Below are 15035 nucleotides of genomic sequence, written 5' to 3' on the forward strand. Positions count from 1 at the left end.
GCCCTGGCTCCTGTTTAATATTCTGCCTGCTCCGTGGATGTTGTGCTTGGCTCCTGTGGGACTGCAACTCACGGCTTGAAACTGGAGCCAATTTTCTGTCTTCATCTCTCAGTGTTTTGACTGGAGGCAGATCCAGTTCAGGCCGATCAGGGCTGGTGGAAACAACTACCAAGTGTGTCTCTGTCTGCTTCGCTTTGGGAGAAGAAAGCGGAGGGAGCCCCAGAATGTTGTAGAGGAACTGGCCCTGCGGAAACGCGAGGAGGAGGGGGCAGCGGAACAGAGGAACCTGAGAGCGTCAGTAGGGATTCCTGGTGGAGGTTTCTGCCTCCCCTACCCCTTTCTTTTGATTGATTAGCGGATTTCATCAAAGGAGACTCTCGGGGGATTGGCTAGAAAATTGATTTCGCCTTATTAATAGAAAGGAAGCGCAAGGGTTTTGGCCTTGCCTGCCAGCGGTCCATTTTCTGTGGCAAGGTCAGGAGGAAAATGTGTTTAGGAGGCAAAGCAGCTGTCTTGAAGAGGGCTGAGGGGAATCTGAGAACAATACGAGATGGGGTTTTAAAGATCCGCCCATGAAATGCAGATTGCCGAACACAGAGGCTGAGCTAACAGCAGCAAGAGAGTTTGCTGAGGTTCTCTTTGAAAAACAATCAACTGTTTCAGGGTGAAGGGAGGACCCAGAAGTAAAAGTTTCCCAGAGCAAAGGGATGAAGATGCCAAGGCCAGGGCCTGGCTTCCTCCTGATCGGGGCTGTTTTCTGTTTTTTCAGATCTGAGGCTGTCAGCGATGACTCTGGTTCTGTCCATGAATAGATTCTGCGAGCCCATTGTCTCGGAAGGAGCTGCTGAAATTGCAGGGTACCAGACACTATGGGAGGCTGACAGCTACGGAGGCCCGAGCCCCCCAGGGCCAGCACAGGCTCCTCTGCAGGGAGACCGGGGAGCCGGCCCCCCGCTGGCAGGTACTGCTCTCGACCTTCGCCTGCTGCTCTCTGAGGCCGGACTGGTGGGAGGAGGGGGTGTGTGCAGGGCCTCTCTGAGCTGAGCCCAGCTCCAGGGGCTTTTCCAGGCTGCCCATGCATCTCTCCTACCTGAGCCCAGGGCTCCAGGGAGAGGACCAGAGGTGATACTTAAATTGCATTCAAATCTGAGTCTGGACATGTGCTGCTGCTTCGGGTAGAAGTCATGTGTCTTTTTTTTTTTTTTTAAAGAGAACCAAACCAGATTTTGAAACTCTGTTTGGGGTTTAGGTTTTGTGGAATTGCATGGTTCTCTCAAAGCTAGACAAGCCCCAGGGGGCTTGACAATGAAATCCTCGTCCCATGAGACAAAAAGGAATCTGCACTTTGGGCCAGCAGTGCTGTGTCTCTTCTTCTTATTAAGCACACAATTGGCTTTGGTATTGTAGGGAAAAACGTCAAAGCTCAGAAAACAGAACTATGTTCTTTCTCATTCTTTATTCTAATATTTTAAGGTAAGCTCCTTTGGATTTGTGTGTAGTACTAGCAATTTTTAAAGAACCCTACAATGTCAAACAAGTACTTGTGAAGTCTGGTTTGCTAAAAAGGGTTAAAAGCTGTGGTCTTTAAAAAGTAGACCCTACTTATTCATGGTTGACATGTTACATTTTTGAAAGCCAAAAGGACTTTAGGTATCCAAAATTTAAATTTTAAATTTCATATTTTAAAAGAAGAAATATTACAATTCCCATGTACCGTTAATCATTTCTTTCCTTACCTAAAGCCAATAATACTTGAAAGTTGTTTAATTATTATGCTTATAACTTAGTATATGTATATATAGGGTGTCCCCCAAAATGTACACACACTTTGAATAATTATAAAGACAGCGTTTATTAAAATACTTTCATTTTCAAAATTGAACTATCAACTGTTAAAGTGTATACATTTTGGGGAGGGGGCACCCTGTATTTGAGTGGTGTTAGGGTATCATGGATTTAATTAAACAATTTGAATAAATATTAATATTATTTTGGAGTTGTTACAGTCCTCCCCTTTTGAGTTTGCCTGTGCAAAGAATCTGAGTATTTAGTGAAGGCTGGAATATGTCGTTTTCCTCTCTCATTGTCTAGAAAGCCTTGCCTGGCCTGGGTCACAGGATTCTGTATGATAGCAATTATTAAGACAAGTGTTTGTTTTTAATCACCACATGTACAGAGAGATACGTAGCCAAGTTATCTTCTAGAAGGAAAGGAGAGAAAAGTATTTTGTTTGGAGAACCTCTGGCAAACCGCATGTCATTTGTCATATCTGATTTATTACCACAGGATCACATTACAGGGGAATTTCAAATCCTATAACAACATCCAAGATCACATACTTTAAGAGGAAGTATGTGGAAGAAGAGGATTTTCACCCACCACTCAGCAGCTGTAGCCATAAAGTATGTTTTTTTTTAATAGTCATTACTTTTATTAAGAGTTTAAGATACTGAGTAACAGTTGCCTGATCCATTTCCAAAAATTAAATTGTTCCTCCCAAGCAATGAAAGGGAGCTACTTCTCATCACAGCCATATTAATCGTTGTCACTTTTTTTGGGTCCTGCGTTATTTTTCACAAGGAGTTGAGAAAAGAGCCAGCAGGCGCTCCACTGCCCAGAAATAACAGAATTATATAATCCAAGGAGCGTCTCCTTTACAAATGATTTCTTTTTTTTCTCGGGCTGTGTTACGGGTTGTGGCTAGTCCTGGTGTTCACGTGTGCTGAAATGCCCTTTCCCTTCTCTGACCTGCTCTCGCCCTCAGCTCTGGCTCCTGGGACAGCGCCCCCTCTGCGTGTGCCCACGTGGGGTGCTCCCTCCGGGCTTTGCCCCTCCCTTTAGGGATGGACTCACCCTCCCTCCAATGTGTGCATGAAAGTAGAAACCTGCACTTCATTGCACATTTGTTACACATGTTCAGTTTGTTCAAATATATCATCCATTCCCAAGAAAACACCAAAGCTCACTTTTTGCACATATTATAAGAAAATTACAGGGTCAGGAAAGTGTGTAGAAGTATGAAACTGGCCATCTAAGCTTTTCAAACACCATCTCTTTTTCCTTACTGTTATCTTTCTTCAAAATATAGCTGTTGACTTAGTCAGCCCAGACCCTAGTTGTCTGAAAGGCAGAGAGGAGTTTTAGTTGTTCGGTTCATCTTTCTCTCTGTCTCTTCTGACTCCCCCACGTCCCCCGTCACCACCCCTGTCCTGTAGAAGTCACGTTGACCCTGCTCATGAAGACATCAGCACACACTGGCAGGTGTTGGGCTTCTCCCTGCGTGTGTAGTCCCTGCCTTTGGTCAGCCTGGGCTGGTTCGGTTCCCCGCTCCTCGGGTTATGCTACCACTTGGCTTTTTTATGAGCTGGAAGAGCTGGCCCCTAGGACACAAGCAATGTGTTTCCTCTTTAGCTTGTGTTGTGGTTGTAGCAGTTTTCCAATTGCTGCTGGATCTGTACCAACCATCACACAGTGATGGTATCCCCCAGCTCAGGAGTGAGTCCTCTCACTCCCTCTCTGCATCCCTGCTCCTGCCCGGCCCAGAAGGATGCCTACTTTGGCCCTTCAGAACTTTTCAGGTTCTGAGCTTCATTCCTTAATCATCGTCCCCCCTTCGAGCAAAGATCATTGCAAATATGAAACCCAGAGGATTGAAAGAGGGACAACATGGAGACCAGATCTCATGCCCCTGGACGGCTAGGCCAGGCTTTGAAGTGGACTCATTATGTCTTGTATGTCGGCATCTTTTTAAATCATTTATTGACATACAATATGTGAGTCTGTGTGTCTATATGTGTGGAGAGCAGCTACAGTGTTTGGATAGGTTCAAGCCTCGGACTAATGAGAGGGCACAGTCCTCTCATGGCCACGTGCAAGTCTCAGCTTGGAGGGCAGAGCCCTCCCAGCACAATTATAGCCAACAGCTATAGTTGTAAGCTTGAACCTATGGTCCGAACTCATGGCCCCACGTGCCTGAGTGATGTGAGCTTGATAGAGTTCAGGTGCATGTAGGATCAAAACCCAGGAGAATGTTGTAAACATCTTGACCACGCCCTTACTTTGCCTCGTGGAATCTGGCTATAAAATAAAGACACGGCTTGTAGTCCATGGGGCTGTGTCTCCATCCGAGAGGGCAGCGTCCCCCCCAGACCCAGCTTTCTTCTCTTGTCTGTCTTTTCTCAATTCTTCACCGCCCCTTCTCAGGGTCACCGAACCTGGCTGAGCTGGCGCGGCACATAAGGCGCCCAATGTGGGGCTGAGTATGCCATGGCCGTGCCGGCTCGCCACATATATGCATGTGTGTTGCACACATAAAAGCACAAGTATCATAAGAGTACAGCTTGGAGAATTTCACACAGTGAACATATCTATGTCATTAGTATCCAGATCAAGAAGCAACATCACCAGAACCCAGAACCCTTCCATGGCCCCCCTTCTAGTCACTACCTCTCTGCCCTCCAGAGAAACTACCCTCATGACTTCTTACAGCACAGTTCAGTATCTTTTCTGTCCTCCTCATTGTGCCATGAAAGAGGCAGCAACCTGGCTTGTCCCTGCGGAGGTCTGACTTGTGGCTGGATTCCCTGGGGCTTGGCCACACCAGTGAGTCAGGAAGAGGCCGTTAGTAGCACTAGGGTCAACCTCTCTAAAGCAGCGGTTCTCAACCTGTGGGTCACGACCCCTTTGGCAGTCGAACGACCCTTTCACAGGGGTCGCCTAAGACCATCCTGCATATCAGATATTTACATTACGATTCCTAAAAGTAGCAACATTACAGTTATGAAGTAACAACGAAAATAATTTTATGGTTGGGTCACAACATGAGGAACTGTATTTAAAGGGCCAGAAGGTTGAGAACCACTGCTCTACAGGAACCTGGGGAAACAGGGCCACGCATTCCCAGATCCAGACACGGCCCAGAAAGAACGATGCTGCGATGATATATCCATAGAGTCCCTTTCCTAAGCTTTCTCTTCCTGTTTGGATTTTTAGACCATCTCCATTTTTGAGGAGCGAGCCCACATCCTTTACATGTCCTTAGAGAAGCTAAAGTTTATCGACGATCCTGAAGTGTACCTCCGAAGATCTGTCCTGATAAACAATTTGATGAAAAGGATCCATGGAGAAATTATCATGCAGAATAACTGGTGCTTCCCTGCCTGCTCGTTCAATGGCGCCCCTGCCCAGGAGTGGTTCGTGGCTCAGGACTGTCCTTACCGGAAACGACCGCGGATGGCCAAAGAGGAGTGCGAGAAGATTCATGCCTGCTGCTTTTACCAAGATTGTGGTGGTCACTACCTAAATTTACCCCTTTCTGTCAATGCTAATGTTGGAAGTGCCTCCACCACTGCCTCCTCCTCTTCTTCCTCCTCCTCCTCCTCCTCCTCCTCCTCCTCTTCCTCTTCCCCTCTGCCTTTACCAAGTTGTTCCCACCAGGTGGATTTTGATGTAGGCGGTGCACCGATTTACAAGGGTGATGGCCATATACCTGCCAGCGAAATCTTTGTTACTAATGTCAGGTCGCTTGGTGTTCAGGAAAAGGCCAAATTACATGAGGAGAAATCAAACGATGACACTGACAGGGCTGGTGGCCCCCTAAGCCATGAACCTGTGGGAAATGACCTCGCTTTTGAGTGCAAAGGCCAATTTTATGATTATTTTGAGACTGGCTATAATGAAAAACACAGTGTCAGTGAGTCCTGGAAAAAGTCCTTGAGGAGAAAGGAGCCTTCACCGGGCAACAAACTGTGCTGCAGCAAAAGGAAGTGAAACACGAGCCATCTTCCCACCGCAACTCTGACGCATGCTCAGCATGATCAATTAGCGCTCCTACATTTTATTCTGAATGGATTTTTCTAGTTTTGTACAACTGATACGATTATGCCATGAACATGCCGTGTCGTTTTAATGCCTGGAGAGCAGATTGCGTAAAACATCTGTATAGTAGGCATCAGTGAGCTACTTAGAAGTGTGGTAATTTTTCCAAGAAAACAGTTGACTTCATGCTTAAAAGTCTATCTTAGTTTTCTTACAGAAAAGACCAGTAGATTAGACCGGGGGGACAATGCGCCCTTGTGACATGTCCATTATCCCCAAGGAGCCTGTCACTAGCTAAGAAACTTCAACGTTTGCCAATGAATTAGGTAGGTATTTGGTAAACAAATCAATATAACCAGCAAAGGAGGTCTGCTTCGTCTATAGCAGTGGTTCTCAACCTTGGCTGCACATTAGAATCACCTGGGAATCTTTTTAAAATCCTGATTTCTGGGCCTCATCCTCCAGAAATTCTGTTTCTTTGTTATGGGGTGAGGCCACATTAGTAACAGAAACAGAATTTCCAGAGGATGAGGCCCAGAAATCAGAATTTAAAAAAGATTCCCAGGTGATTCTAATGTGCAACCAAGGTTGAGAACCACTGGTCTATAGGCTACAGTTTTTTTTCTGAATGAAAGACTGAAGACAGGGAGCTAGGTGAAATGGCTTCATGGTGCTGTTAAGTATTTGTATTTAACAGTCTTGTGTGACAGATGAAAATAGGACATGACGTAAAGGAGACACACCTGTCTAGGGGCGGCAATCAACACTATGTGTGGAGGGTGCTCCCTGCAAATTCCCGCTTGCCTGCGATGGGTGATGAGGCTTTTAGGGAAGTGGTATACAGGGCGATTTTCGGTGCCTTACTTTATCTTAATTTTTGCCAATGTGAAAATTAAGGATGAATCAGAGTTACAGCAGGGATTTAACAAACAGGAAAAACACACACAGGGTGGATCGATATTGTTTGGAAACCGTTACCTTCGAGCTATTGCGTTCAACTTTTGATTCGACATCTCTATTGTTCCTTTATTTTTGATGCCCAGTTGTTTCTGAATTTGGCATTTTTTGAAAGGGATGGAGGAAACAATAGAGAGAGCTGTTGGGAACCAGCGCTAGCTGCTTGGGCTTTTCTATGGCAACCGTCTGTTGCTGGGGTTGGGTTTTTTGGGTTTGGGGTCGTTTGGTTTGGTTTGGTTTTCTTGTCCAATGAAGTTCATGAACCAGTGGCATGCATTATATTTTAATCTGTTTTGCATCATTTCACTCGTTTAGATTATAAAAGCATGTGGTTTTTTATATATAACTTTTGCTGTTGATTAAGAAGCACAATGTTAATAAATGATGTGGTGATCAATAAGGTTTTATCTTAAAGAATGTAAAGATTTTAGGTTTGGGAAAGTTATTTTGGAGAAATGGGACTCAGCCGGCAATAGCTACAGTCTACGTATTTGGTCAACATTTTTCTCAATCATTTCTTTAATCTGTACATTTGTAAGAGGGTTCGGAGTGCCCCTCTGACCCTCCTTCCCTCTGCTCCAGCCAGTTCCTCCTGCTTAACTGTGTTCCAATTTCAAGGTCACTATTTGATTGGGCCTCCTTAAACAGGACTGCACGAACCAAATGCCAAATGGAGGAAATAAGTAAGTCCTCCCAGTTTCTCCAAGATAAAGCTTTTTTTATTATTGCTATTAATATTAAATATAGGTCTCATTCATACAGTGTATGAGTAGGATCATTATTTGGACAATGTCCACAAGGACCAATTTTTCAAACATGTTCTTGTGTTATGGCTAAATAGTCTAGTAAAGTTTGTCCTTTATTTTCAATATTTGATAAACATTTGATGTTGAAAACTTAGATGATAGACGCTTGTATATGAATGTGTTGTTGTAATAAAGTGAGGTTTTCTTGATATATATTTATTAAAATGATCAAAATTCATTAAGATTTTCTTATTTTAATGATTATCGGCCATGTTTCTCTTTTCCATCGCTCTTTCTCCTTAAAAACAAACAAACAAAAACCAACCAAACAAAAAAACAACCCAACAACTCAAAACGTCGAGAAACTGTAATGGGCAGTGGCCACATGGGAGTTTTTACTTGAAGTCAGTATGACAGGTGTTTTTGAATGGGCCTGGTTTATAGGTTTAGATTTCTATGGATTAAGAGCACAATGTAATTGATCATCAGTAAGGTTTTATCTTAAAAAACCCAGAGATTTTAGCTTTGACAGAGTTTCTGGGGGAAAAAAAATAGCATAAGATGAATCTGTAAATACTGACTCCTAGTTCATTCCTTTAGGAAATGTCAAATTGTCAAGAAGATGACCTTGTAAGTGGTAAAACCGGCTACAGATGATTGCTGGTAATATTCCATACAATTCCGTATTCATGTTATTCTAAGAGGCTAATATTTTATCTGAAGAAAGGGGAAAGCTCGTTGGCAGCTAATTAATTTGTCAAATGTGCCATCCTTATTATGAGTGTAATACATCATGGAGATTTAAATATGAAAGGAAGGACTTATCCTTTTGCTTTTAAAAAGCCCAGCACTTCCAGATGTTGTTCCTGATGGCAGATCTGGAAATGGCGGCACTGGTGGCTTTCCACAGCACTCACCTGACTGCGGGCCCAGCACCTGCTCCGTAGAGCCCGCTAGAGCTCCCCTGCAGGCGCAGCGATGCCTGTGGATCCAGCAGCGTCACATTTGTCATTGTTAGTCATCAAGCTTTAGTTTCACGACATTTCCAACATAGTACAAGGAATACCTTTGTCACCACCAAAAAAAAAAATAATCCCGAACCATCCACCTGAATAACAAAAATGTTCCTGTTGGGATGAGAGCATCAGGGCCTCCTAAGTGCCTGCGTTGTCATCTCTGCTCAGGAGACACTAAGCTGGGTTTTTCCAGAATGGCCATGGCACCCCTTAGCAGCAAGTTCAATCTATTAACTGGGTACTATATTGCATCCTCTGAGCCTGGGAAATGGAACACACCCTCCTTCACCTCTCCCTGCTCTCTCCCCACATGGAAATAGCACCTTTTCTCCTTGCTGCGCTCAGCTGTAAGGGAAACCTGATGTGGCAGAATCCAGACTTTTAAAAGTTAAATGAGGGGAAATCTTCACTTAAGAAAATGGCCCAGCTCCCCAAGAGTGCCTTTAATTGCTACCCCTAGGCAGCGAGGTGCATGTCATTAACCAAATCATGAACCTTTGTCTCTGGTCCTTCCTCCCTAAAAGTGGGTGATGTAGAAGATGGTCTGTAAAGGCCCTTTAAAAGGGCAAAGGTAATCACCATTATATGCTTCCACGCTAAAATCCTATTATTCTACACTTCACCTTGAAAGGGGTCCTGGGAACAAGATTGCAGGGATGAACAGTGAACTCCAATGTAAATTTGGGGGGGATGATGTATCAATGCAGGTGCATAGATGGTAACAAAGGCACTCCTTTGTGGGGATCGGGGGATATTGAGATGAGGGTGGCTGTGTTGGATATGGGAAATCCCTGTACCTCCGGCTCAGTTTGCTGTGAACCTAAAAGTGCTCATAAAAATAAAGTCTATTGACATTTTAAAAAGAAAAAAAAAAGATTGCAGGGATGGGGACCTGGGAGGAAGGGAGAAAAACTCAAAACCGTTGGAAGTGACTATTTGACAACCAATCAATCATTAGGGTAAAGCATCTTTGGCATAATCTTTTAAGACAATAGACATTTAGACCATTTTGCATGCTACTTTCCTCAGTAAATGCTGAAGCGAGTGAATGAAGGTATTTACTTTTAGAGCTCATAGATAACTCCATCAAGGCGTGACTACCCACCCCTCCAATCATGAACTTGTGTTACAGCTCCACTTGACAACTTCCTTTCCATGTATGATAGAGGAGAGCCCAGAACACCTTGCAGAAGACATGGGCATAGAGGAAAGGGTGTCACACTCACCGTCAATGTCAGACGAGGACATAGATTCTTCTGCAACACAGCTAGGTGTTCCCATCCCTCAAATTGTGAGCAGAAAACGTTCTTGAAAATAAGTTGATCAAATCCATTTTCATGACAGTCCCTTAAGTGTGAAGTCATTTATTTGTAGTTAAGGTGATCACATCTCTGCCAATTTCCAAAACCAGGATTCTGCATGGCATTAACGATGGTTTAAACTAGAGGCAGAATTGTCCCAGGAAGGGAAGAATGAAATCACTGTTTAGATAACAAAAGAGACAATATATAGTTTCTAGTAATTTATTTTAAAATTGCTGTGTTTTGCCCAGCCGGCGTGGCTCAGTGGTTGAGCGTCGACCTATGAACCAGGAGGTCACGTTCGTTTCCCAGTCAGGGCACATACCCGGGGTTGCCAGCTCGATCCCCAGTGTGGGGCATGCAGGAGGCAGCTGATCAATGATTCTCTCTCATCATTGATGTTTCTCTCTCTCCCTTTCCCTTCCTCTCTGATATCAATAAAAAAAAACATTTTAAAAAAATAGATTGCTGTGTTTTGATTCTGTGGATAAAAATAAATGCATTCAGAATCTTTTAGTTACTACACCGTTTTCTTAGCGTTACAGTGGATAAGCGAGGTATACTCCCTTCACATGGCTAAAACTTTTCCATCGCATGTGACACAGCTACATGACCTGCGGCCAGTGACTAGTTTAGAGATTGTTTCCAGCTCTGTGTACAAGCCATATTTCAGCTGGGAGAACTCACTTAGGAAAAGCACTTGCAAAAATGTAAGTTATGAACACTTGAGTCTCGCATCCTGCCATAAAGTGCATCAGCAAGTGAGTTTAATAAAACATGCTGTTTAAAATAGTCTGTAATTTCCTGTTTCTGCATTTCCCTTCAGTATCTGTGACAGGCTGAAGAACCGATGACTAAATGAAGGGGATTTACACTAGCTAGTCTGCTGCTGTTTGCAAACCACCACCAGGCGTTTCATCTTCCTTGGTAAACTGTTCTCTGGTGGGCTCCCTATGGTTGGTTTTTTTCCTATTGGTGTAGGTCCAATTTTGTAATTTTTAAAATGCAAGTTACTTATTCGTAGGCTGGAAACACCTGCTTTTGACCACAATGAGACTGATAGAATGTATGGAGATGAACAAGTCATTTCTCATGAAATTTCCCATGTTTCTGAGCTGCACTTTTATTACTGTTCCCTTGATTTAAAGTTATAAAATCTTGTAAAATGCCCTCTCTTGAGGGGAGGGGAGAACACACATAGAGAAGAACTTGCAGATGCATAAGTTGTGGTCTTGCTTCCTGCTAAGATCCCAAGACAAGTGGACAAATAGCAGAGCATTAGGGAGGAGGGACATGGCCTTCAACAGGCACTGCCTCCATCCGGGTAATTCCATGGCAGCGGCTGAGTCCAGGCATCAGCCTGTGATCCTCCGCTGCCCCTTCTGATGGGTGGGCTCACACCTGAACCCAGCCTGGAAACTTCTAGACATGGAGCTCTTTCTGCAGATGCCTTCTGAGCCATTGCAATGAACTGAGCTCAGATGTGACATAACTCTTGTGTCCTGGCCATCAAGAAGTGAGCAGAGATCTCTGAAATGCCCCTGGCACAGCCCTCAGGCATCTATACCATCCTCAAAACTCATGAAACCCCTGAGTGCACAGTAAGGAAAAGACAGAGAATGGCAGGCTAAAAGGCAAGGGGTTTCAGCAAAAGGCTGGGCGTTGATCTCTGAAGGAGCAGAGTGGAAGTCTGAGAAATACAGTGTTCCATGTGCATTGCAGAGCGAATTCTCTTTCCTTAAGGAAATGTCTTAAAGTTAAGAAGGAAAGAAGACAATTTTTTTTTTGGTCAGACCGCTTTAAGAACACAGGCACAACCATTTCAGGGACTAAAGGATTTCCTTTTTTTGCAGAAAGAGAGAAATGCCTTGTCCACCCTTTCTGGGAGCTGGGAGGGTTTCTCACGGTTGTTCTCCAGGTCAGGTCGTTAGATGCTGTGCTTTCCAATGAACCCACCAAAACATCTTTGTGATTATGTATAGGCATTAGCCCAAGGCACTTCTCTTGTTCAGCTCAGGCACAGCGATTTCGGGTTACTTGTGAATACATCGGAGGGTTCAGAGTAGGGGTGTGGAGTCACACTGGCTAGACACAAATCCCAGCTCTGCCACTGTAGCTGTACAACCTTGGCCTTGACCAGCAAGCCACGTTACCTCCTACGGCCACGGTTTCCTGGTTTCCTTGGCTGTAAGATGGGGTGGCATACTGTGCCCACCTTGTGAGATGTCTAGATTAGAGGCTTTGATACTGGGGAAGTGACTCGCCCTTGCCTGGGTGCCCATGATGGGTGCTATGGGTTATTTGGACTTTCTCCACTGCTGTCCCTGGCACCCTGAAGCCCAGACCTGGCAGTACCAGTTCCTCCTTTTTGTGGAAAGTATTCAGCCTCCTGGGTTCTGTACAGAAAGCTTGAACTTAAATCTGGGACCCAGAACCCGTAGACAGTTTGGAAGGTAGTCATTGGTGTCCCTGAGAAATTTTTACTATTTCAAAAAGCTTACTGAAAATCATAAAATTTCCTAAAAGCATTTGCCCAGGCAAACCCATGTCAAATTTCTTTACCTTTGGCTGGAATTAAATCAGCTCTGGGTTAACACAGTTAGCACAGACAGAGAACTCTGACAGGAAAATGAATAAATATAATTCTATGGATAGAATCTTTCATCAGAACATTGGCCATGTGAAGGGAATAAGAGGTGTCCCTTACAAGTGAAAAGATTAAAACCACGTATCTCTGAATTATCCCCAGGATTTGCCAAAGTTCAAGTTTATTTCATTACTATATTGAAGCATTCTCTTAGACCTAGTTTTTACTCAGAAAAAGTACAGAACTGAGTAAATAAATTTAAAGCAAACATTATTTCTAGTGTTACTGTATCTGATAAAGGAGGCCAAGGCAGAAATTTCTCTATACGTGTAACTTTGAGACCATGGCCTATCGTAAAATACGTAACATATAGTTTCCACTTATAAGATCCAAGTTTAAAAAGCAGATCAACTAAGGTGTGAGTGTCCCTACTTTGAAACCTCATCCCTTTCTATGTTGCCTTTAAACTCAGAGCCCAACTGATGGCTTCAAAATAGGATTCCACTTAAAAAATTATAGTTTTATATCTCTCCATTTTTTCAAGAATATATATATTTTTTGCCCTTGTGTCCTGGCAATCAAGAACTGAGTAGATATCTCTGTAATGCACCTGACACAGCACTCAGGCCTCTAAGTGGCTCGGTTGGTTGGGTGTTTCAGTTGGTTGGAGTGTCATCCCATACACCAAAAGGTGGTGGGTTCAATTCTAGGTCAGGGCACAAACCTAGGTTTCAGGTTCGATCCCCAGTTGGGGTGAGTACGGGAGGTGACTGATTGATGTTTCTCTCTCACATTGATGTTTCTCTCCTCCTCCTCCTTCTAACATCAATAAACATATCCTTGGGTGAGGATTTTTTAAAATGTAGAAAGCAAAAAGAGTATATACTTTTCCATAAGGTGCGGTATATCTGTAGTGATGCTTGCTGATTGGTAGGCCTGAAATGAGAACAAAACTGAACCATTTGGTTTGAGAATGAGAAGTAGGCACCAGAGTCCTCAGCCTGCCTGGGAAGATCCAGGTTAGCCACCTCCAGCCCCTTGTCCTCCCTGTTTGGAAACTCGCAGCTGGAGTAGATTTTTTTTTTCCTGGTGGATAGGATTCCAATAAATAAGGATGATCAATTACAATTCTCAACCAGTCCAACCTTAACCCAGCTGGTTTTACCCAAGATGACTTAATGTACAAGGGATGCGAGCGATGGAGGGCATCTCCCTGAAAACAGTATTTGTCTCTGCACAGAATGGGCCCAGAAAGAAATCCTGTAGCTGTCTGTCCATCTTGGTGTTGTAATGGATGAATAAATAGATGCAGGCCAGGAAGCACCCGGGGATGGCATTTGTAAGAATTCATTGATTTCCAACTCTTATTCTCATTATAGATCAAACAAGCGTGAACTCAATCATTCTAACATTTTTGAGCTTTTTACTTATGGTCGTAGTTTATTGCATTGGTTTTCCGTCAAATGACTGCTGTTTCTTAACCACAAAATTATAACCAAGTTACTATTGAGAGCACCAGATTCGGAGTTAGGAGACAGGCTCTGGCCGAGCTCTGCCACTGAATTTCCTCTCCTCAATGACGAGGCTGCACTTAAAGGGCCTCTAAGATTGGTCTCTTCTGGCTCTAAGATTTGTGATTCTAACAATAATGATCTTTCTGAAGATTTTCACTTGAATTTTCTACCCTTCATCCCTTCCTTTCTTTCCTCAGGAAGCCTCTCCCTTGTCCCCCCCCACCACCCCCCCCACTCCCAAAAGCAACTGAGAAATTGCTTCTGGGTATTTCTTAAAGAATAAATCTCTCGGTTTTCCTGTCCAGAATGATGGTTTCTGCATATGGCTGCAACCTATTGTCTGAAATGCATTCCTCCAGATAGGCCATGCTCCCGGTGGTGCCTGGGTACCCCCCTCCCCCACCCCCATTAGCCCATTAGCTACACACACATCCAGAGCCCGCCAGGCACCGCGCTGCTCCCCCTGGCACCAGATTGCCCTCCCCTTCAAGCAACCAGCCCGCCTGCCCGCCCCACACAGGCAGGAGATCCGAGAACCCTCTTCTCTCTCATTTATGAGTAATAAAATAGCGGACTTCCCCCCTCTTTCCATGAAGACAGTCCGTGCAGCTGTGACTGTAACTGTTAGGTGTTTTGTTGTTGTTGTTGTTTTTTCATACGAGCCAAGATTATGGTCCCATAACCCAATTAGTGTCATTTGGTGGTGGTCCAAGAGCTTCCCCTGCACGAGTTTTAATTTGGGGATCCCCGGAGGCTGCACTCCACATCTGCAGCCGGCCTGTTCTTCCTCTTCCCTTATTTGCTCGAGGTTTATAGGAGGATTAGCTGTGTGGTCTGCGAGGCGGCTGCTTCTCTTTCATCCGCACTGCTCCCCAGCCGCCGAGGAGCCTTTTACTTTTCATCAAGGCCTGGCACCTGGAGGGCGGGCAGCCGGGGCGACTGGAATGAATCAGTGGATGCCCTGCAGACCCCGAGGGGCGCGGCCCTGCAAGCGTGGGGGAGGGGGGACGGAGGAAGGCTGCCTATTGGACCGCTCACCACCCCTCCGGGCTGGGCCAAGCCGGGATCCCAGACGCAGGCCACCGAGCGCCACCCCC

At 44.6% G+C, this 15035-nt stretch overlaps 1 protein-coding gene across 1 annotated transcript; it reads left to right on the forward strand.

Annotated features, from left to right (window-relative positions):
* The first annotated feature begins 769 nt into the window (after positions 1 to 769).
* Positions 770 to 5890, forward strand: SERTAD4 (SERTA domain containing 4). The gene is made up of 3 exons (XM_005858510.2): positions 770 to 961; positions 2287 to 2402; positions 4993 to 5890. The coding sequence occupies exons 1-3, from the start codon at positions 787 to 789 to the stop codon at positions 5767 to 5769; spliced, it is 1068 nt and encodes a 355-aa protein (XP_005858572.1). The 5' UTR covers positions 770 to 786; the 3' UTR covers positions 5770 to 5890.
* Positions 5891 to 15035: the final 9145 nt, after the last annotated feature.

Source organism: Myotis brandtii, unplaced genomic scaffold (assembly GCF_000412655.1).
Source record: "Myotis brandtii unplaced genomic scaffold, ASM41265v1 scaffold119, whole genome shotgun sequence".
Classification (NCBI taxonomy): Eukaryota; Metazoa; Chordata; class Mammalia; order Chiroptera; family Vespertilionidae; genus Myotis; species Myotis brandtii.